Source organism: Balaenoptera ricei, chromosome 17 (genome assembly GCF_028023285.1).
Source record: "Balaenoptera ricei isolate mBalRic1 chromosome 17, mBalRic1.hap2, whole genome shotgun sequence".
NCBI classification, from domain to species: domain Eukaryota; kingdom Metazoa; phylum Chordata; class Mammalia; order Artiodactyla; family Balaenopteridae; genus Balaenoptera; species Balaenoptera ricei.
The window spans coordinates 66,595,367-66,617,815 of NC_082655.1; the positions used below are offsets into that span (position 1 = coordinate 66,595,367).

Consider the following 22,449-nt stretch of genomic DNA (forward strand, 5'->3'; position numbering starts at 1 on the left):
TTTACAAAGTCTTATAGCAGGTAGCTGGATTATTTGCCTCCAAAACCAAAGTGCAAAGAAATTGATAGATGGAAGTTTGTGGCACTTCTGGAGGGTAGCAAGTTGCCCAGTGTAACTCAGGCCTAAAGTGCATGGGCAGGTGAAGCTGTTGAAGGGATCAGGGAGATTAAAGGGGTAAAGGAGGATTTCTGAATATTTTTAAAGGATGAGTAGGTCCTTAAGTATCAGATGGAAGATTGGAAATTTGGAGTGGCGGGAAAAAGAGAGACTCTTGAGTGGTGGCAAAAGAGACTAAAAGTTGCTGTTTTCTGATAGACTGAAGTCACGTAATGAAGGAAAAAGTGTGGCAGAGATAAAAGAATCCTACCATTATTTAGAGGAGAACAGGTCACTCATAGATTTTTCTTTTCAGATAAATAGCTCAGATGGGATCATTGTTCTCAGACATGACAGCATTTTAAATCTCTCAAACTTAAAAAAAAATTCAGTATGTTGTGTTTTTAAATTCAAAGCTTTAGAAAGGTGCTCTATTATATCACCTGTGACAGACTTATAAATGTCATGGCGCTAGTGAGGATGGGTAAAGTTTTGGTGGCCAGAGATTATTCTTTTTAACTTTCTGGTGGGTGTATGCTTGGCAACCACAAAGCCAGCAGTGGTCTCTGTTTGTTTGGCTTTCACTCAGAAACTATTTTCCATCACAATAAATCACCAGTCTCTTTAGCATCAGGTGGCTGGTGATCACAGATTCAATTACAGTACCTGATAAAATCACGAATATCCTGGTAGTTCCTTTATGTACTGCCTCTTCTCTTCAACAGTGAGCCTTTTAAAAAATTGGGTTCATCAGGAAAAGGGAGTCTTTATTCTTTAGTGTATAGATGAGTATATTTGAACAATGGCAAAAAGCAATGGGCTGGGGGCCTAAAAGAAAAAGTATCCTCTTCGTTTCCTTCCTATTCTTTTTGCCTAGTTTTAATGGCATTGCAAGTATAATTGAATGCGCCTCTTGGGAGTGAAAGCTGTACTTGATTAAGCTAATTATGGAGAGTAGCTGGGGTAGGTCTTGGGGTACAGGAGTAGGAGTGGTTTGGCGTAGTCAAGCTTTCGTGAATTTTATAGTCCGGTCTGCAGATTCATAGACCTTAGATTTGGCAAAGACTTAGAAGTCATCTGGGCTAACATCTCACACTGTAAATTTCTTCACCATCTTTCCCAGGCAGACAGGTGGGCGTGGACCTTCTTGAGATCTTCCAGCAAGTTCACTAGCCTGGAAGTGTTAACGCTCTAGGAAATCAAGGACTGCAGGGTTTTTGCTTTGCACTATGTCCACAATGTGTGGCAGTGCCTTACTCTGTTGTCGAGTAGCTCTAATTATTGGGAAGTGCCACTTACTGCTAATTTTCAAGACTTGGAATAAAAAGTATCCAGCATGAAATCCCATTTCTACCACTTACTGTGTGACTTTGGGCAATTTCCTAACCCCTCTGATTTCAGTTGTTGCCTGTGAAACAAGAAGACAGTACGTAACTAGTGAGTTTGTGTGTTGTGTTCCGAGACCTACTTGTAGAATTGTTTAAAGAGATGAATCAAAATGTCTACAAAGAATCTGACACATAGTAGGTACTTTGTAGGACCCATTCCCCTTGGGCCTAATTCTGATCTTTTTCTGGGTGTGTGGTATTTGATACTGAGTTCAGATCCCATGGTAATTTGTCCAGTATAGAGTGAAATAGAACCATTGTTTTTTATGTACAGGGTGTTATATGAGTTCTTTTTAAAGAGGTAAAAAAAGGATGTGGGCAACTGGGTATGAAACCGTGCACCAGCAGTGGTGTCCCTGCCTTCCTAAACCTGTAGCTATATAATGGTTATGAAGAGCAAAATCATTAGGTTTCCTGGAGGCGTGAAAAGAGGAGGGAAATACAGGCTTATATCAGAATTTATTAGCATCAACTAAGACTTCTAATCTGAAACAACTGGTGGAAAAGTGAAAACTTCAGTTACACTATTGTTTGGTCTACATTAAAACAATCAGTTGAAGTGATTCCCTTTGGACGCACTGGTTTTATTTTTCAACTTGGTTTAGAGACGTCTAAATAATTTTTTTTTTTTTTTGAAACTGACTATCTGCTGCAACTATTTATAATGTGAATTTTAGAACTACTCATTATGCACTAGTAAAAGATTTGAAGGCCCAAGAGGGTGAATTTGTCCTTTGCCTGATGTTTATAAGAGATTGGCAGTGTTGAGAGAAGGAAAAGCTGCATTTTCTCCATCATCCTTTCCCATTCCGGAATGTGTTTACTTGGTGAGAGAAGCCACCCCAAATATTCTCTTGTTAGGGCCTTCATTTTGGAAAACATGTTATTGATTTTTAAGTAGCCTCTAAAATATTATTACACTCTTCTTGAAAACAAGTTAGTAGGGATGTATAATTTCCACAAAGTAGGCTAGGCAAATTCCAATGATAGAACTTCACTAGTAGTTTCTAGGGAAAACAATGATGCTATTTTTTTTTTATTTTAAAAAAGCTAAAACTAGGGAAAATAGGGTTCTGAGGTGTTCTGCCTTATCTGTAGGGATGCAATAATCCCCTCACTATATCAGTGCAGTGGATTTGCTTTGGAGAACCTATAGCCTAAAGATAAATGTTTTTAGTTTACAGACCCAAGGGACTTTACCGAAGGTTATGCTTTCCACAAACTGTCTGCTATTGTTATTTTTAAATGGAAAATTTTATTTCTGCTTCATTTATATTTAGCGTGGTTTTGGTACTAAGTGTACATCAGACCTTGATGAATTGGCACGGCTGGGCGGTAATAACATTCCATTAAAGTGAGCACTCTGTTTTTTAGCCATGCTGGATAACTGAGAAAGTGTGTGTGTGCGTGCACCTGTCGTGAAAGCTGGTGTTATTTCCCACTTCTTCAAGTCTTTCTCTTCTATCCTTTGGACTCTATTTGGCCGAATGGCTACAAACCCAAGGAAATAATTTCACATCCACATTATGTAAATTTTGAGACATAAGTTATTTATTTTAGTAAGCAATTTAGTAAACATTTAAGACAACAGTGAATTGAACTACTTTTAAAGTGTTTCTATTAAAAGGTAACTTGCCACAATAGATCATTTCCTTAGGAAGAAAAACTTAACATGGGAATTTCTTTAAAAAAGACTCTATTAGGAATATTAATCTGATTTATATTCAAATATGAAAAGATTGATTTTTAAATGATTTTCTTATAATTATTTTGAATGTTATATCTTCTCTACTGTGCCTTTATAAATATTAATTGGGTATATGATATATGTTGTTTATTTTTGTAGTTAAAACAGAGCCAATGAGCAGCAGTGAAATAGTTTCAACAACAGCAGACGGGTCTTTAGACAATTTCTCAGGTTCAGGTAAGGAATAAATATTAGATTTTCACAGTAATATGAAACATTATTTTTCCTAGTTTACATATACAAATATATGTGTGTATATGCATGTGTATATATGTGGATATTGTCTGTGTAATACTGTATAGTTTTTCTCAGCGTCACATATTTGCAATTCTGATGTTTTTGTTCGGTGTGATGAAGTGTTTGCTGAAAATGTTGGTATTCTGTAAAGGAGAAAAAAATCAAAAGGGGAATTGTTCTCCGTCTTCTCTAAATTGTCTTTAATATGTTAATGACTCCTTCCCTCTGTCTCTCATCTGTGTGATTTTTCTTTCTTTTTAAATAAATGTATTTATTTATTTATGGCTGTGTTGGGTCTTCGTTGCCACATGCGGGCTTTCTCTGGTTGCAGGGAGCAGGGGCTACTCTTCGTTGCGGTGCGCAGGCTTCTCATTGTTGTGGCTTCTCTTGTTGCAGAGCACGGGCTCTAGGCCGTGGGCTTCAGTAGTTGTGGCATGTGGGCTCAGTAGTTGTGGCTCTCGGGCTCTAGAGCGCAGGCTCCGTAGTTGTGGCGCACGGGCTTAGTTGCTCCGCGGCATGTGGGGTCCTCCCGGACCAGGGCTCGAACCCGTGTCTCCTGCATTGGCAGGCGGATTCTTAACCACTGTGCCACCAGGGAAGTCCCTATGTGATTTTTCTAATCACGCACAATTTGGCTTCTGATAGCCCCTAAACAGACTTGCCACGGCATCCTCCTAACTGTCATGTCAACTAGAGGTCAGACTTTGTCAAGCAGCTTTAGATTCTTAATTAATTTTCTAATCTCTTTCATATTGAGAAAGCCTGCCTTCAACAAACAAAACATACAAGTTTCACCTCCCTGATGATGAAATTGCTGATAAGAAAGTGACTGATAATAAATTCACTGTGAGGATCTGATTGTATCTTTGCCAAATCACCCAGCTTGGACTCTTTCAATTAAAACTCATTCTTATCAGAAGTAATTCTTCAACTTTTTAACCCTTTTCAAGTGATCTGCTGTGTTTATGAAACCTCTCCATCGGAAGTGCTATACTTTTGTAAGTTTGTGATTGATTTCATCTAGTTCTTGGGGTCATTTCACATACACCCCAATTAGAAGGAGTTCTACATAGATATAAAATGAAATGCAGATGCACAACTTTTATGCTGATTATACCAGCTGGAGGCAGTAAGGAAATAACAACAGGTGTTACACCCATAGTTCTTTCATAAAGCATTTACTAGAATTTGACTTATGTCAGGCAGTGTGCTTGGTGCTATTATGGATTCAAAGATGTATGAGAATGGTCCTGCCTTGCGACTTAATAGGGCGAAGTAATCACCAGGCCATCATAGTACAGCTGGATAATGCCAGAGGGAGGCCCGGGGACCCCTAAGAATACCCAGGAAGGACCCAACAGAGACCGAGTTGGGGTGGGGTGGTCAGGGAGGGTTTCCTGGAGAGGATGTCTGCACTCAGCCTTAAAGAATGTGTAGGAATAAAGCACACGTAGGATTGAGGATGGGGAAGCTGGACGGATGGAGTGGTCCATGGGAGGAGACCAAGGCACGGAGGTGTGGAACTTGGAGGCACCACTGATGGTTCAGCATTCTTGGTGTGTCTGGTGTGAGCGGTGTGGGGTGTGCTGCACAGAGAAGAAGGGGCCAGAGTCTAAACAGGCAGGTGTGGTCCACGTGGCATGTGTGTTTTATCCTTAGTGCCACGGGAGGCATCAGGTTGCATGATCACTTTCCCTTATGGAATGACTCAGGCAGGATGGAGGGGAGGCCGGGGAACTGAAGGGGAGAGAACAGTTAGGGGTTTTCGCAAGAAATGCTGAAGACCTGAGATAGGGTGCTGGCAATGGCTGTGGAAAGGTGATGGATTGAGATGTATTTATGAAATAGAATTTATGGTCATAGTGACCAATGAGCATGGGGGGGATGAGTGAAGCAGAGAGAGAAGGGAGGAGTGAGGGAATCTGAGAGGCATGGCTGAGGAAGAAAGGTGGTGGCTTCTGTTTGGGGCTTGTTAGTGGTGATTTAAGATGCACCTGAAGATGTTGGAGCTCAGGAAAAATCTGGAATGGAAATTCTGAAAGTGTACAGAGAGTTGACGCCAGCAGGGTATAACAAGGTTGAAGACAGAACCCAGGGAAAACCAATACATAAGAGATGGGTAGAGGATAAGATGAAAGCACAGGTGATTGGGGAAGAAGAAAAAGAGTATTGAAATGGAAGTGAAGGCAGGAAAGAAACTTCAGGGAAGCACTGTCTATATGATAGATTCATATACAGGTTTTAAAAATGGCTTTTTAAAAAAACTTAATGACATGAGAAAATGTTTACTTATATTAAGTGTAAAGCAGATTATAAGAAAATTGAGGATATCAGTAAAAGACGAGCTTCAAATAACTTCATGTATCTAGGATAGATAGAAAAAAGTGAAGGAAGGGGATAATAAATTGAGAGGATAAGGATGTCAGGGGGCCTGCCTCTCTTGATGGGTTGGAGAATAGATGAGATGGGAATAAAGGAATGAAAATTCTGGGAAAAGAGGATGTTCCTTCCTTAATCTCAGAACTCAGTGAGGTCTCCACCTGATGCTTCTGGAGTTGGTTCTCTGTACTTCCCTACCTCAGCCTTTATCACTCCTTTAAAAATTACTTTGCATCATCTTTCCTCCTGCTAAACTGTAGCCCTATGAGAACAGAGACTGTTTGTCTTGTTCACACTTACAATCCCAGTGGCCATCATAGAATGGAGCTCATATGCAGTGGTCAGTACATGTTTGTAAATAAACAAATGAAATCAGTCAGTGCTGTTGTGGTTTAAGACTGGAATGGAGGAAGAGGTCCAGGATGTGGTCTTGAGCTTGATGGTTGATGTAGAAGGCCAGAGTTGAGGCCAAGACAGAAATGAGAAAAGCGCTGGATGCAGGACCCAAGATGATGTTGGGATGTGTCAGGGGACACAGTCAAATACTAAAGTTTTTGATAAATGCAAGGCAGTGCTTAGGAGGTGGGTCATTCATGGAAGTGTTACAGAGTTGTCAGGAACCTCAGAGAAGGGAGGGTTTCATGGGAGAGCAGAAAAACAATGATTTGGAAGAAACAACAAGGATGTGTTTTTAGGTCTTTGTTATTCTGGAATCTGAGAGAATGAGCAGCCTCTACTGGGAAAAGATACGCAGGAGAAGTAAGGGCCTTGGAGGAGGGCTTAGCGGAAGGTGGGGGAATAGTTTGGTGAAGAGACTGAAGCTGTAGAGAATCTCATTTGCCATAGATTGATGGTCTGTGTTGGACGCAGAGGAAAGGATCAGGTGACCTGGGGATCTGGGTCAAGGCATAGGCACAGAGCACCACGGGGATGGACCTTCATTTACTGTTGTCTTTTACTTTTTCTCTTCCCTTCTCTCCTCCTCTTTCTTTTTCTCCTCTTTCTCCTTCCCCCTCCTCTTCCACCCCCCTTCCCCCGCATCTCCTTCTCTCCCCCCACCTTTCAAGAGTAAAGATGTGAAAAGCATGGCATGCTGGAGTGGCTGTGAATAGGACTTAGGGTTTATAAGAGGAAGAGGAGGCTGGAGAAAGCAATCTCCAAGAATTAACTCCAAGATGGTCTTTACCTCTGTGGTCACTATGCCTACCTTCCTTCTCTATGATAGCTTAAAAATTCACATCCCTAATATTCTGGGTATCTTAAGGAAATAGACAGCAAGGTTAAAGAAGATATGGAGTCATCCTGACACTGGTAATAGCTGTTTCCACCTTTGTCCTTCAAGGAACCCTAGCATCTTAAAGCATTAAGGAGGCAGTGAGGCTCACTCTTCTCCAGGGAAATCGCCAGGTATCCTGGTGTGGGGAGACTGGAGGAGAGAGGTTGATTTTCTATTGTGTTTTTAAAATACAGTGACGTTCTGCTCATTTACTATTGACCAATGAAAAGCAATATTTTAATGATTAAAATGTTAAGAACAATTGGGGTTGAAAATAACATGCTTTGAGGGATTACAAAATGTCTTTGCCTGCTGCTGCTTCCACTTCCACAAAGCCCAAATTTGTTATTCATTTGTTAAATAAAATGCCAATTGATATGGATTCATTCAACATTGATGTCTGGGGGTATTTGAAAATCGGAAATTTCTAGAGGAGAAAAAAATCATGTCTGACAAAAATGATTTCTTTGTTTTTGTAATTGTTCATGAAAAGATCTACCTTTTGGGATCTGATTCATTCATTCAACAATTCTGTATTGAGCATCTACTATGTGCCAGGCAATATTCTAGACAGTGGGAATATAGAGGTGAAAAAGTAGACAGGTCCCTGCTCTCATGGAGCTTTCATTCTTGTGGGAGAGACAAATGATAAATAGGTAAGTGGTAATATAAGTAAACAGGCAGTGAAAAGTGCTCTGAAGAAAACGAAAGCAGATCAAAGACTATGGTGAAGAGTGGGTGAGGGTCTCTTTTAGAAGGAAGGCTTCTCTAAGGAAAGGGCATCTGAGCAGAGGTCTTAGTGAAGTGAGGGAATAAGTTTAGGTTAATCAGAATGAAACAGGATAACAGGGTTTGGAGTTGAGGGCAAGGAGGGGTTTGACATGATGACCTAATTGATGTTTTTAAGAGATCACTGTTTGTCATGTGGAAAATTCTCTTTGGGAGAAGGGTGGGGAGAAGGTAAGGAGATGCAGGGAGACCAGCATTTCCTGGTGCAGAAGAAGAGGACTGTGTTAGCCCACGTGTTTCCTGGAGGAACCACTGAAGCAGGATGCAGTGTGCCAGTATCCTATCTGGGAGAGGAGAGGAGGGAGAGGGAGGGAAGGTGAGGTCAGGGGGCGGTGTCCTGGCTGCCCTCTCTGATGGCCACGGCCAACGTTGGTGACTGGAACAGAGTGGCAGACGAGAGAGTGAGAAGTTGTCACTTTTAGCCTATATTTGGGAGAGCTGACTGGACTTAGGATAAAAGGGTGTGAGGAAAGGAGAAGAATCAAAACTTAACTTTTAGGCTTTTGACCTGTTTGTCCAGCTGAATGATCTTGACATGGACGAGATGGGGAGCCGTGAAGTGAGGACTTGCTAATTTTCAGATTTCTCTCGACTTTCTCAGTGGATTCTCTAGCTTGTGAATATTAATTCACCTTGGGTCCTTCTCCTCTCCCTTCCTGCAGTAAGATTTGGGGAGCTTCTTTAACTTACATGTGAGAGGTAGGAGAAAGAATGCAATGATAGGAAACAAGTGTGCTGAAACAGAGAAGGACCTGTTGTCCCTACATCCCCAGGGCTCTGCCTTGTGGCCTTTGGAGTTTACTAATGGTAAGAGTACCAATTTATTTACCTTGGTAAATGGCCTGGGAGCATTCTTTTTGCCTTAGGTTATTCTGGTCTCATGAAATTAAAAATAATCTGAATTCTTAGATTATTATTAAAAAGTTTAAAGTGTTTTAGGCAATTAAGGAAAAAAGTACTTGAGGTAAAAGGTGGAAGATTCTTGACTTTAGGCTACACAGAGATCACAAGGGTTTGAATTTAGAGAAAGCCCTAAGGGTATGGCTGTTTACATGGCATTACATAGTCAATCATTTTAGGTGCACACAGGTAAGTAGCAGCAACATACTCGGGCAGCACCATGGGTTCTTATTCACATCTATTTAATAAGGAAAACTATTGACCCATTTATATTGCCAAAGTTCAGGTTTATTGTTGTGTGTTTATAAATAACTTAAAATAATTTAACCATCTTTCAAGTTATTATGGTTTAAAAATATCTACTTTGCTTATGACCTAAACCTCACAGTCTCATTAAACAAATGTTATTTATTGATTACCTACCACATGCCAGGCCCTACCAGGTGCCAAGGAAACAAAGGAGAGTAGGAGGTCCTTGGCCCTGGAAGCTCACGGGTACCAGAGGAAACTAACATCTATACACTACATAAACTAACCATCATGTAGTGTGGTGAGTGTAACTTTGCCAGTGTTTACAACGTTCCAAAAAGTACAGAGAAAGAAGATATTATCCTAAAGAGAAAATGATATTTTAGTCCCAGTGGAAGAGTGTTTGACAGGCGGAGGAAAGAAGAGCATTAACATGGCAGTAGGCTCTGACATGAAGACCAACCAAGACAGACAGGAAAATGCATGACGTGCACGGGCAGTCCTCAAGTCCAGGGATGCTATGTAACTCTAAACCCACAGGAGGGTGGATGCTTGAATCTCTTTATATAGTCTGCCAAGGAATTTGGAATTTTTTTCTAGGGATAGCATAAGTGCAGGTGAGAGATTGTGAGCTGGAGAATGGACGTGAAGAAGTTTCCGCGTAAGGAAGATCAATGTGGTGGCAGAAGTGAGAGTCACAGGGCAGTGGGTGGAATGCAGGGTGAGTAGCTAGATGGCTGTTTCTCTAGTCAAGGTGAGACATAATGAGGACCCGCCCCGGAACAGGAGGGTAGGGATGGAGAATGCAGGACAACTCAATGGGTGTTTCTGAATTGGAGATGGGTGACTTGAGAGTCACAGAGGGAGAAAAAAAAAATGAGATGATTCTGAGGTTTCTAGTTTCTATGAAGGGGAGTCCGGGGATAGTATGTTTTGGTGGGAAGAGTGGGCAGATGTGGGTTCAAATACCAACTTTCCTATTTATTTGCTTGGACACGTTACTTAATTTCTAGCCCCATATATAAAATGGGGATAAAGAATCCTGTTTTTAAGCATTTTGCTGGATAGATGGTGATGCTGTCCATTGAGTAGAATTAAAAATACAGAAAAAGGGCAAATGTGGGGGCAAAGATAGTGGGAATTTGGGAATCTGAGATGTTAAACATTTCTTGCACAAAAACACAGTATTATTTGCTTTATGTCATTACTTCATTTGGTCCTCACAACCATCCTATGAGGTGTAGGTAGTATTACTGCCATCATTTTACATGAGAACGTGTCAAGGCTTAGAGGGATCAAATAACTTGACCAAGACCGCAAAGAAGAGTTGGATCTTGAATCTGAGCTGAAATTAAATTCTAATTCCAGAACCTATGTTTGTATTACCACACTCTGCAACCTCCCAAATCTTTCTTCATGTGTACACACATGTACGATGCATATAATCTAAATCAGAGCTTCACGGAACCTACCTTATGCTGTATAATCACCCCGATATCTTCTATTCTGTTATTCTATTTGTTTACAAAAAATTGCTGAGAAGAACCTATGAAGTTGAATTTACAATCTTTTCATGGGTCGTGACCCCAAATTTGAAAAACACAGGGATAGAGCTAGAAAAGAATAAAAGGGATTTCTACGGCTTCCATCCTCAGATGGCTTTGGGGTTTTTTGTGTGGTAGTACATATCTGTGTTGTGGTTTCATTTTTTAAAAACTTCTTTCTATCTATGATGATCCAGGGAAGATATTACCCCTCCAGCAGCTCTGCTGGATAAATCTTCTCTGCCCTTGGTCTCTTTCCAGGCCTAGAAGAGGGGAGTAGAAAGGTTGTAATCGCAGGTGACCTGGGCAAGTGGCAGTGCTTGCGGTCCAGGCATTCTCTCCCTTCTATAAATTGTATTTAATCCTCCCATAGCTATTTGTGTGTTGGCCTCCCCACGTGTGACAGAGAGGACTTGTCTTTGCATGTTTGCATCTGCAGCATGGAGTGTGATGTCTGGAACAGAGTAGTGACCCAACATGTGCCAAGAGATGGGGGACGCCAGCCAAGCTGGCCTGCCTTCTCTCATTAATATGGCCTCCATCTCTGCCAGACCAACAGCCAGAGGGTTGAAGTCTGGCAGGTCGCATGAGTACTGCTGACCTTCATCTATTCTCTTGTCACTGGGTTAGGCCTATTTGCTTTACCAGGAAAGGATTAGTCATAGGTTTTGAGATTCTAAGCCAAATCCACCACTGTTTTCCCAAACACAAGCTAGAAAGTTACATTTGAGAAACATAACTGTACTGATGTGATATCATGAAAATGTATAAAACCTGGAGTTCATGGAAGCTTATGAAGGGTTTTATGTAGAATATAATGAATAAATAATAGAGCCTCTGCAGACAGTGATTATTAGTAGAAGAAAATAAACATATTACATCTTACAATAATTGTAGCCAAAGCATATGCATCTTAGCCAGGAAAAGCATAGGATGACTTTGAAGGGAAAAGGGGAAATACATATATATATGTATATATTTATGTAAATGTGTATATATGTAAATGTGTGTAGATATTTATGTACACAAATAGATGGCCCATATTAGCAATGAAAGAAGCTCAAAATCACCATTTTAAGGTCTCGTGTTAGTAAAAAAAAAAAAAAAATTTTTTTTTTTTGCTTCTTTAGTTCAGAATGATTGTAAAAGAATATTTGATAGAAGAGTTTCGTGCATTTCTGAGACTTACTGAATCAAGTATATGTGATTAAAAAGAAATGAAATTCTGCTTGAATGCTTAAATAATCTCTTTAAAAAAAACCTTTGTGACTTGAACGCTGAAGTGGAGCACGTATAACTGAAAGGCAAAGGAATATCCATCTCCATGCAAGAAAAAACAGGCTTAGTTTGCAACTTGAGAAATTTTAGATGGTTATAGGAATGCATTTTTATTTAAAAAAATTGCTGAATCAATGCAGGCAAATGAGGATCTGTCCTATTTCTACTGCCCTGAGAGGAGATTAGACTGCATTTCTCAGTAACACAGTCTCAGGGGTGTGTGTCCCCTTGAACACAAACAGTAGACCAGAGGACCTTCCGGTCCCGCCCAGCCCTGTAATTCAAGTTCATCCCTCCCCTTTCAGTGCGGTCGTTCCAACCAGTGGCCAGGACTCCCTGCGCTCTTCAAGTATTGCCACTGTAAAAGCCATCACTGACAGGTATTTAAGAATATTGTGACTGTGTTTTCTAAGAGTTGATTTAAAATTCGAATCACTTGATCTGTTCCTATAGGTTCCTTAATATAGTTTAACTTTCTATTAGGTTGACTTATGAAATTGCCATTTGTGCGGGTCCAAAAGATCTACGGTTTCATGTGGCCAACCTACAGTTGAAGCTATATCAATGCTTTATACATATTTTGTATTTTGCTTGGATTATTGTGCATTATTTTTCTTTTTCCAGCCATTGGGAGCAGTAGCTTCAGCCCAAGACCGTCTCACCAATTCTCCCCACCACAGATTTATCCTTCCAAGTAAGATATATTTTCTCTTAATCAATAAATAACTTTTCCGAGTAGTCTTTTACCTTATTTCGAGTCATGTCTGGTGCCCACATGTTACATCTTAATTTAAACTAAAGTGTGTTTCATAGAGACTTAAATGTATTTACACAAATTTATTTGGAGCCTCACCTAGGAGGGACACTGTAGTATTTTGGTTCTTTGTGTATTACACTTGAAAGTTGTACATTAAGAAACAATCTTTAACTGGAATTTGTGATTTGGTTGTTAATCAGTTACCTTGCATGTTTCCATCTAATGCATGGGCTTTCTATTTTCTGTCATTTCTGACAAATAGCAGACCATACCCACATATTCTCCCTACCCCTTCCTCACAAACTATGGCTGCATATGGGCAAACACAGTTTACCACAGGAATGCAACAAGCTACAGCCTATGCCACGTACCCACAGCCGGGACAGCCCTATGGAATTTCCTCCTATGGTGAGTAATCCCTCGGCTTTAGCAGTGACGTCGCCTAGTGGGCACACCTGTACATGTGAAAGTTTCACAGGAGTGGTACTTAAAGACGGTCCTCTTGGGCCACTTGAGAAAGGGTGGTCACCTTTTGTGTCTAAATTCTTAAAATGATCGTTTCTAATGAGCATTGTAAGAACTGGTAGTTACTTATCTTGAGGTCAGAGGTGGCAAATACCATGGGTTCATGTGCCCTCTTGCTCTCGTTTTGGTTTTGTTTTTTTTTTTTCCATTTATATCTCAATTCTTAATTTGCCACTTGAGCACTTGGTTCTGGAATCCAAAGTATTTTGGTGCATATTTCTGATAAAACTTCTGTGAATGAAGTCTTTTGGGGTGAAGATTCATTTCCTATTTATCAGATGCTGAGCTATGATTAGAGAAGTACAAGCAGAATTCAACAAACCCTGGCTCTAAACTTGAGGGGGGGGTAGTAGTCTCAAATTTCAGCATTATCAACCATTAGGAAAAGTGATCTATATCATGGCTTGGGCTGCACTTTAAAGAGGCCAATCAGGAAACATTTAAAGCTCACATCCCTGTTTGTTCCTTCCCACCTGGAGATTATCTTTATCTTGGTGTAATTTAACTCAATTGTTACAGGGTCAATACCTGTAAATTAAAAATAAATCCAGCCAAACCTCAAAGTTTAATTTTTAAAAAGCTTAGGATTCCAGAATACCTTCACTTCCATTGAATGGTAGTTGTAATTTTAAACAAACTGCAACTTGTTGGAAGAGAAAAATATGAATTATTGGCATTTTATTAAGAAATAAATAAAACCTAGTGATCCAGAAACAAATACATGAAAGTTTGGAAGCAAGACTGATAGAAAAGACTGGTGGAGTATTTTGTGATCAATATTCTAATTATGCTTCTGCTGTTATTGTTATTTCATCATAATCTTTTCTCAGTATATTGAAAGAAATAATATTCTTCTTTAAGCATTTCATTAATCATTAGAAGGTAAATTATTTTTTGCTTTTTTGTTCTGTCTTTACCCCAAATCAAATTGGCCATATATAAGTTTCTTATAAAATATATAGAAATTAAAATCTAAATTATGTATGACTTCAACTTTCATAGTTTTATTTTAAAAAGATCACAACTGAATGTGATCTAGGGAGGTGTTTTTCAACCAGACTTTAAAAACAGCCATAAAATGGACTTTCTAGAATTATCTTCCATGACTTTTAGTCACGTTTCTCAAAATAACGTTAAATATAGATCAAATTTGTCTGTAATTTACTTTTAAACTATTCTTATGCTAAAAGAGGAAAAAGATTCTATGATTGGAATTGCGTAACTTCAATTCTATAATGTGAGTTAAGGCAGTCCCCAATTTATATTCTCAAAATTTATTTGTAAGCTAATTATTTGAAGTAGAAATGTATTTTCCAGTACAAACAATACTCAAGTACTGTAGACCTATCAGTGCTGCCAGGGGAAGGTACCATTCCTGTTACTGCCTTGGCTGCCACTCACACAAGTCTCTTGTTTTAATTTCTCTTCCCCATTCAGTCATGGAAGGGCCCTTTGCCAATTTCTGGTCTGCAGGGTAAGGACTTCTCTAGTTCTACACCATCAACAGATGGCCCTGTTGTCTGAAATAGTTGTTTCAGTAGAGTGAGATGAGCAGAGGTTAGGCTCAGAACTAGTAAGATGAAGACGGGGATTTTCATGTGGTAGGTGGGGATCGGGGAGGTGGTGAGAGTGAGTTGCAGTGTAAAGGGCTCTGATCCCAGGACCTTCCATGCTTATAAATCTCCTGGGACTAATTCTCAGTCCTTAGCATTTTTCTGATCACCTCCTTTCTTCTCTTTTTGTACCTTGAGGACAAGGAGATGCCCCTGTGCTTCTGACCAGCCATTCTCTTTTTCTGGGGCCAGTGCATGGAAAACTATGGCAGCCTTCTCCCCTTTGCTTGTTCTGAAGGAAGAGCGCATCGTTTAGGGGTTTTAACTGCTGATAATTAAGGTCCTGATAGTTCTAGAAGACCTTCTCCAAGGACTTGTGTCCCCTGACTTTTCACTTAGACCCAGTAAGAAAAGACAGGCAAATCTTTTCATAGTAAGAGCAAGGGGTCGGTGAGGAGGAAGAGGTCATGCCATTCTTCACTGGATCTGTGTGGAGTTGACCAGTGAGATGAGTTTGACAGCTTGTGGATAGAAGCTATGGACGTAGGTGTGGCTATGGGTGTTTTCTACCTCTTCCTGCTTTTCCTTACCTGTTCTTATCACAAAGATTCCCATCCTGAGCCTCCAGGCTAAAAACAGAGGTGGCACGGGTGAAGACTGAAAGCAGATCATTATAGCATCAAATGGAGAGAGAAGGGGGAAAATCCCTATTGTGACACCATGAAAGGGAAGGGAGTTTTCTAGAGCCATCTAACCACCTGTCTTGGACACTTGTTTTTCCAGGGACCATTTATAAGTGTGGGTTATTCATTGGTTTGGGATTGCCTGTAAAGGGAAAGTCACATTGTTTTAAAATGCTAAACTGAAATGTAAGGCCATTATGAGGTTACTTAGAGATACTTCAGGAATTAGAGTAGGCTCTCTTCGCCAAGAGTCAGATTCTTCCACTGCTTTAGGAAAGTTACCTAACTTCATTCTACTGATGAAATTCCCCTAAAATGGAAATAAACAGTGAGACTACTGTGTATTCTAGATCCCAAAGATATTATTTATCTTAAGTTCAAAGTCAAGTTATTCCAAAATGTGAATTCCCTTGGCAGAAAATTTCATCCCCTACCTCTGTGGGAATTAAGGACAGTTGTTAACTTTCATGACTGTCTTTAATTATGATCCAGGGCTGAGCCCTGTACAACGGTACCGCCAAACCCAAGTCCTGAAATTAGGATGTCAGCCTGGCATTTTTGGGAAGTATTGAGGGGGCCACAAATACATTATTTTTATATTATGATGTGATGAAAAGAAAGTGTACTTTATATTACACTTAAAACAATTATATTTGAATAAAAACCTGAAACTATAAGGGACAAAAAGAACTACTTGTCAATTTCTCTGTGTTGTTTATAAAGCACTATGCTGTTCTACAGGATTGAGTTCTTTATTATTCTGCTTCTCTTGTGCTTACTGCCTGGTAGGATCTGGATATCTGGGAGAAGGTTTCCCCCTGTGTTGCTTAGTTCTATGCCCAATATTGCTACCTCTGACCTCAAAATGCATTGTGTACTAAAATCAGCTTTGTGATAGAAAGAGTAAAGAAAAAAAATATTTTTAATGTTACGAGGCTAGAGACTCTAATTAATCACTTTTTAGAAAAAATATTTTGATTCTGATGTTAATCAATGCAACAACATTCAGGATAATTTAGTTCAAGTTTAATTATGGCCATTTCTGGACTGTAAAGATGATCTTAAACTCTTGTAAAGCAATACAACTAATTATAGAAATGATGTCACTGGAGTTAAATTGTATGGAAAATGGAATTCAGGAAAACAACAAAAAAGAATAGTGCGGATAGGCATGGAAATCTGTAATAATCCTGGTTTTATTCTTTTTAATTGAAGTTATAGTGAAGAGTATTTCACTCTAAGCATATATGGCCTTGGTTATTGAGATAACACTGGGGGGGAAGCGTGTGTAATTGGATAGTTGTGGGAGTGTTTTTGTATATGGACCAGCTTTTGAAAATGAACAGATAGATAAGCTATCACTAACTGATTTAGGTGCATTGTGGGCAGGCATCAAGACTGAAGGTGGATTGTCACAGTCTCAGTCACCTGGACAGACAGGATTTCTCAGCTATGGTACAAGCTTTGGGACCCCTCAACCTGGACAGGCACCGTATAGCTACCAGATGCAAGGTCTGTATACATACTGGCATTGCTCTTTTCATTAATCCTGTGGGAAAATCATTACTTTCTAAAGTGGAACCTGATATTCTGTGTAAGTAGTGGATGATGGTGAAAGTGGGCTGGGCTTGGAGGCAAGATTCCTGGTTCTAGTTTGGCTCTTTACTTCCCTGCTCTCCAGGCCTAAATTTCCATATTTATAACATCCAGGGGTTAGACTGGATGATCACTCAGGTTCTTTTACAAAAAGCTCTAAAATTCTTTGTGTCGTTGAAGTTTTCTGCCTTTGCTTCTATCAACTAAAAAAAAGAGTGAAAAAAAAAGCAAAGTCAATGATGTAAGAGGTTGTAGTGTGATATATGCTAAAAACCCTGGCACTTGGTGTGGCCAATCAACCTGTCTCAAAGGGGTATGTTTTCTTCATTTTCATTATCACGGCTCTGGAAATAGAGCATGTGATAGGTGTTGACTAAATGATCTGCCAAGGACCAGGAGATCAAATTGACAGCCACTCAATGCATCTTCAAGCTATTGCTTCTAAGGACCCATCCCTGGTTCTGATTTTGAAACTATAGACAGAACATAATGTAAGTGCAAGTCATATGGATGACAGCTGAAAGTTTACGTTGTCAGAGCTGTTTCAAGAGTAGGCATTACTGTAATTAGCAGATTATTATCATGCAAATGTGTCTAAAATACTTGAAAATTGTTCTCGCATAATTTAAACATTCTCCTAATATTTTGTTTTTACCACTAATCAGTTTAACAAATGATATGCATCTTTTCAATAGTGCCAAGCTATAGTAGAATTAAATACCTGCTATTTAAAAAAATTTTATTTGTTTGTTTATTTATTGAAGTGTAGTTGATGTACAATATTACGTAAGTTAGAGAAGTACAACATAGTGATTCACAATTTTTAAAGGTTATATTTCGTTTATAGTTACTACAAAATACTGGCTATATTCCCTGTGTTGTACAATACATAACTTGTAGCTCATTTATTTTATACATAATAGTTTGTACCCCTTAATCCCCTCCCTCTCTCTTGTCCCTCCCCGCTTTCCTCTCCGCACTGGTAACCACTAGTTTGTTCTCTGTATCTGTGAGTCTGTTTCTTTTTTGTTATATTCGTTTTATTTTCTGGATTCCACATATAAGTGATATGATACAGTATTTGTCCACCTTTGTCTGACTTTTTTCACTTAGCATAATACCCTCCAAGTCCATCCTTGTTGCTGCAAATGGCAAAATTTCTTTCTTTTCTTATGGCTGAGTAGTATTCCATTGTGTGTGAATACCACATCTTCTTTATCCATTCATCCACTGGTAGACATAGCAACCTGCTCTTTTAAGTAACAGATATGTTATAGACATCTTTTCACATCAATAAAATCTATTTTATGGCACCATTTTAATGGTTTCACAGATATATCTTATTTAACCCCCCTATTATTGGACATCTAGAGCGATGCCACGAATATCTTATGTGCATGCTTCATTATTTCCTTTGAGTAAACTTAAGTGTGGAATTGCTAGGTAAACTGTTTTCAACTCTTTTAAGGATTTGTTATATATTTCCACAAGGAAGGGCTGTGAATTAGCGTGAACACATTAAATATTTTACTTTTAAAAAAAATTGTCATTTTGGAAGGTCCAAGATTTTCTTGTTGTTTTCATGTGTATTTTTAGAAAATTGAGCCGATAAACCAGTTTTTCTTTTCTTGCATGGTGGTGTTTGTCTTCTCTTATTATTTCTTATATTACGTCTCTTAAACTTTAGTAATGTTTTATAGATGTATTTCCGGTGTATCATTTTTAAGAGCTTTTTTTCCTGCACGGGAAGCTAAAATTTTATGGGACCAGATTCATTAATCCTTTCATACTTGGTTTTGCCTTTGGTATAAAAAAGGCATGGATTATAAAGTTTTGATATATTTGATGGCTACAAAATTAAAATTACCTTATGACAGATAGCATTTAGTGTTAGAAGGATATTACTCACGTGCTTGATTCCAAAACTTGAAAGCTGCTCTCGGAAGAGAACTGTTTCTCCACATGCTGAATATCAGTTAAGTAAAGGGATAAAAAAACACAAATTGATGAGACTTCATTAAAGAATCGAATAGTCTTAGGCTTTAGTAATGAAATGGATCATAAGGCAAACAAAGTCTATTCACTCCTAAAGCTTTCATTTGTGTCAAGGAGAGAGACAGTAGACAAACAGACAAATACATTATGCAATTGCAGAGTCTTAGGAGAGTTATGGGGAAAAAAATCTGGCACTATGGTCGGTTCCGTTCTACTCTGGGCATCCGGTCTCTTTAAGGAGAAGTGGATCCTAAAGGTCAGAATGAAACAGGTGAAGTGCCTTCCGGAGAGGAGAGATAACTACACGTGTGATTCCTGGGCTTGAGCCCACGTGCAGCCCTTCGGTTACCACCCACAGTGGGCTGAGTACAGAAATTGCGAGTTAAGTGTTTAGAAACTTCCATGGTACGTCCATAGTAAATCTTATGGTGGTGAAATCAGACGTGCACTCTGTGTCTTTTCTTTTTTCATCTCATTCCTTTAGTCATATATAACTATTATATTTTGCTAAATTGTCAGCCTGGGAAGGTTTAGGAGAAGAGAAGCATGCTGTGTGTCTCAGAGAGTTCGAGAAATATTGCCCTTGACTTAGCTTTATCTTTCTGTCCTCGCAGGTCAAAAGCTTATGTGGCGGAAAGTTCCTGAGGACTAACTAGCTCTCAGAGTTGTAAGCATAGTGTTAGTGTAGAGAGAAGAGTGGAAATGAAAGAGGAGAAAAGAACGTTAATTTGGAGGCAGAAAAAACTCTATTTTAAAGCAGAAATAAGGACATGTGTAGCACCAAATATAGCAAATGTAGCATTGCTTTTCTAGTTATAGGTTTCATTGCATATGGGATGTTGCATTACAACTTTTTGTGTTCTTAGGCATCCCCTGGTTGAATGGCCTTTCCAGTGGGATTTTAGAGCCCTTTTTCCATGACTGAGGTATTATTTCATATGGATATTTCTATAATGGCACCTCACTCATTTTCAGAATAATCTAAAATATGACTTTCACACACGAAGCCAGAGAATAATATGCTATTAACTTGGAAGTTGCCAGTCTGATGATAGATAATGATACGTAATATGCTATAAACTCCTTATGGTCAAATGTGGATAAATAAGTAAACTCTGATTAATATGTATTTCTTAAATATTAAGTGCATTGTAAAAAATGAAGTGGATGAAATGATTTTATGTGTCCAGTCATGGGCGTCTGTTGACCTTTGTCTTTTCAATACTTCTTTTTAATATAAAACTTTCTATAATGTCTGAAATTTTTTTCAAAATTCTCTAAATTCTGTTATCCTTAATGAATAACAATGATTTTTGCTTATATCAATCTTATATCTGTTAAAAGATCTTAGAATCTTGGACGACAGTATATGTATTTTAGTGATTTGGGAGCATTTTACCTAGTGCTTTCTCCAATATCCTTTGACCTTTTAAATATATACCTTTTAAATATAAGGTATGATGATGACTTATTCAGAGATTTAGTTACTAAGATTTCATAATATTAGGATTTCACAGTACTAGAAGGAATATTCTAGTAACCCAGATGACTCAAACTAACTCAGTAGTGGGTGTTATGCTGATGAACTTCAGGAAAATTTTTGATGATCACCTCTTTGGTTCTGTGAGATTTAGCAGGTTGGACTAAAGGTACAGTGAAATCTTGCACTCTGGCGAACCGCGTAAATTCTAGAGTCCGGCTGCCTGTCCAACAGCCCTGCCCTTGCTGTCCATGGGACTTCAGCATGGGGCTTGACTTCTCATGTCTCCATTTCTTCGTCTCAAATGTGGGGATAATATTATCTGTTCCCACAGTAGTGTTGTGAGGTTTAATTGAGCTTATCCGTGTTTATCACTCTGACCAACATCTGGCAAGTAGTACGCATTCAAAGGCTTATTTTTATCTACTGTGTTCATTGTGGCAGTGATGTGGTAGTGGTGGGGGAGGGGTGATTATTATTATTATTGTTATTATTATCATCATCATCATCATCCAGCCTTCTGAAATAGTTCCAGATTAGGAAGCATTACCTAAATTCTCCTTCTCTCCCATTCCCCAGGAGGAAAAAAAAATCTCTATATATGAAATAAATATAAAAAATGTAATATATATACTATTATATATGTGTCTATACACATATATATGTATTATATAACCAGCAAAGAGAGATCCAAGAACCCAGTAACCAAATAAGTATAGCAAAAAAAGAGCCGGATCTAATTCATGTGCTGGCAAGGAAGGAGAATCACTATGAACAAAGGTCAGGCTTTGTGTACATGATACAAACGTATGGAAGAAACACGAGAAAACAGCCAAGAACGTGAAGAAGAAAATCAGAAGAGAGAAATGGCTGTGTTGGCAGCAGCGGTGATGGGTGCTGGAAAGCAGGAGCCGTGGGTAACACAGAAGGGCCATGGACAAAGAAATAAACTCAGCTCTGCAGTGATGGGAAAGAAAGCGGTATCAACCAGGTCCTTACGCCCCAGGAATCCCTGCAGACACAGCGTGACTTGAGTGCGAGGAACTGGTGGGGAAAATGGAGGTAACAGCCATGTAAACACCACATTATTTAGTTCAGAAACCAAGATTAGGGAGGAAGATGGAAACGTGACAAGCTATGCTCTATCGAGATGGAAAACTCTGCTGCCCGTAACACAAAAAAAACAGCTACTGTTTATCGTGCACTTACTTATCATATGCCCAGCACTTTTCTAATTATTTTACATATATTATCTCATTTCATCCCTGCAACGACCCTGAACAATGGCTTTAAAGGATAAGAACCTGAAAATGCTGATGAATACATCAAAATGGAGAATGGCTTAGAACTGTCAGACCCTGCCATGTTTTCTATACGCTTAAATGACCACACCTATAGGGGAGGTGCTTACAGAAAACTACAAAAACAATGAAATGTAGTTGCCTGTAGTATGTTTCCTGAAGGGTGGATTTGCTCTTTTGGTAACTGAGATACTGCATTACACGGCTAGCTATGTAAGTAGTAAAAAAAAATACCAGCTCGTGAAGCGTAGAAAAATTTTTGTAGAGAGCTCATTTCCAAGCACTGTCTGTGTTTTAACATTTTCATGGCACTTAAGGAAAAGATTTAACTGGTAATTTGTGGGCATTTTGGCACTGCCTAATCTTGTGAACTAGGCCAGCCTTGGTGCCCTCACCTAGTCCGGGTGAACCTTCTGGATCCTTCCAGCTCCAATGTTCAACACTTATGTCCGTGGCAGGCTTCGGTGAATCTGGCACATGCCGTTTTAAGCCAAACAAGGATCAGATTTTTAAATGCACTAGTTTTTAAATGCACTACTACTAAAAGCCCACAGAGTAAAACCTCAGGGACTGGAAAATCTGATTGCTTTTACCTTTGCTGCAAGATTCTGGAAAATTCTATTTCTGCTTTTATTGGATCTCTTTTGTACATCCAGTGAAAGATTAGAAACTTAAG

General features: G+C 39.1%; 1 protein-coding gene across 6 annotated transcripts in view; it reads left to right on the forward strand.

Annotated features, from left to right (window-relative positions):
• The window catches only part of EYA1 (EYA transcriptional coactivator and phosphatase 1), a 325,108-nt gene that overhangs the window by 193,452 nt on the left and 109,207 nt on the right, over positions 1-22,449 (forward strand). For 4 of the 6 annotated variants that reach the window (XM_059902377.1, XM_059902373.1, XM_059902376.1 and 1 more), the window contains 4 exons: positions 3,331-3,408; positions 12,508-12,577; positions 12,903-13,048; positions 16,776-16,913. In XM_059902377.1, the coding sequence (XP_059758360.1) occupies positions 3,345-3,408; positions 12,508-12,577; positions 12,903-13,048; positions 16,776-16,913 (418 nt within the window). In that variant the 5' untranslated portion in view covers positions 3,331-3,344. Of the gene's footprint in view, positions 1-3,330; positions 3,409-12,507; positions 12,578-12,902; positions 13,049-16,775; positions 16,914-22,449 lie in introns of those variants that run through there. The other 2 variants (XM_059902374.1, XM_059902378.1) reach the window with 2 other exon arrangements.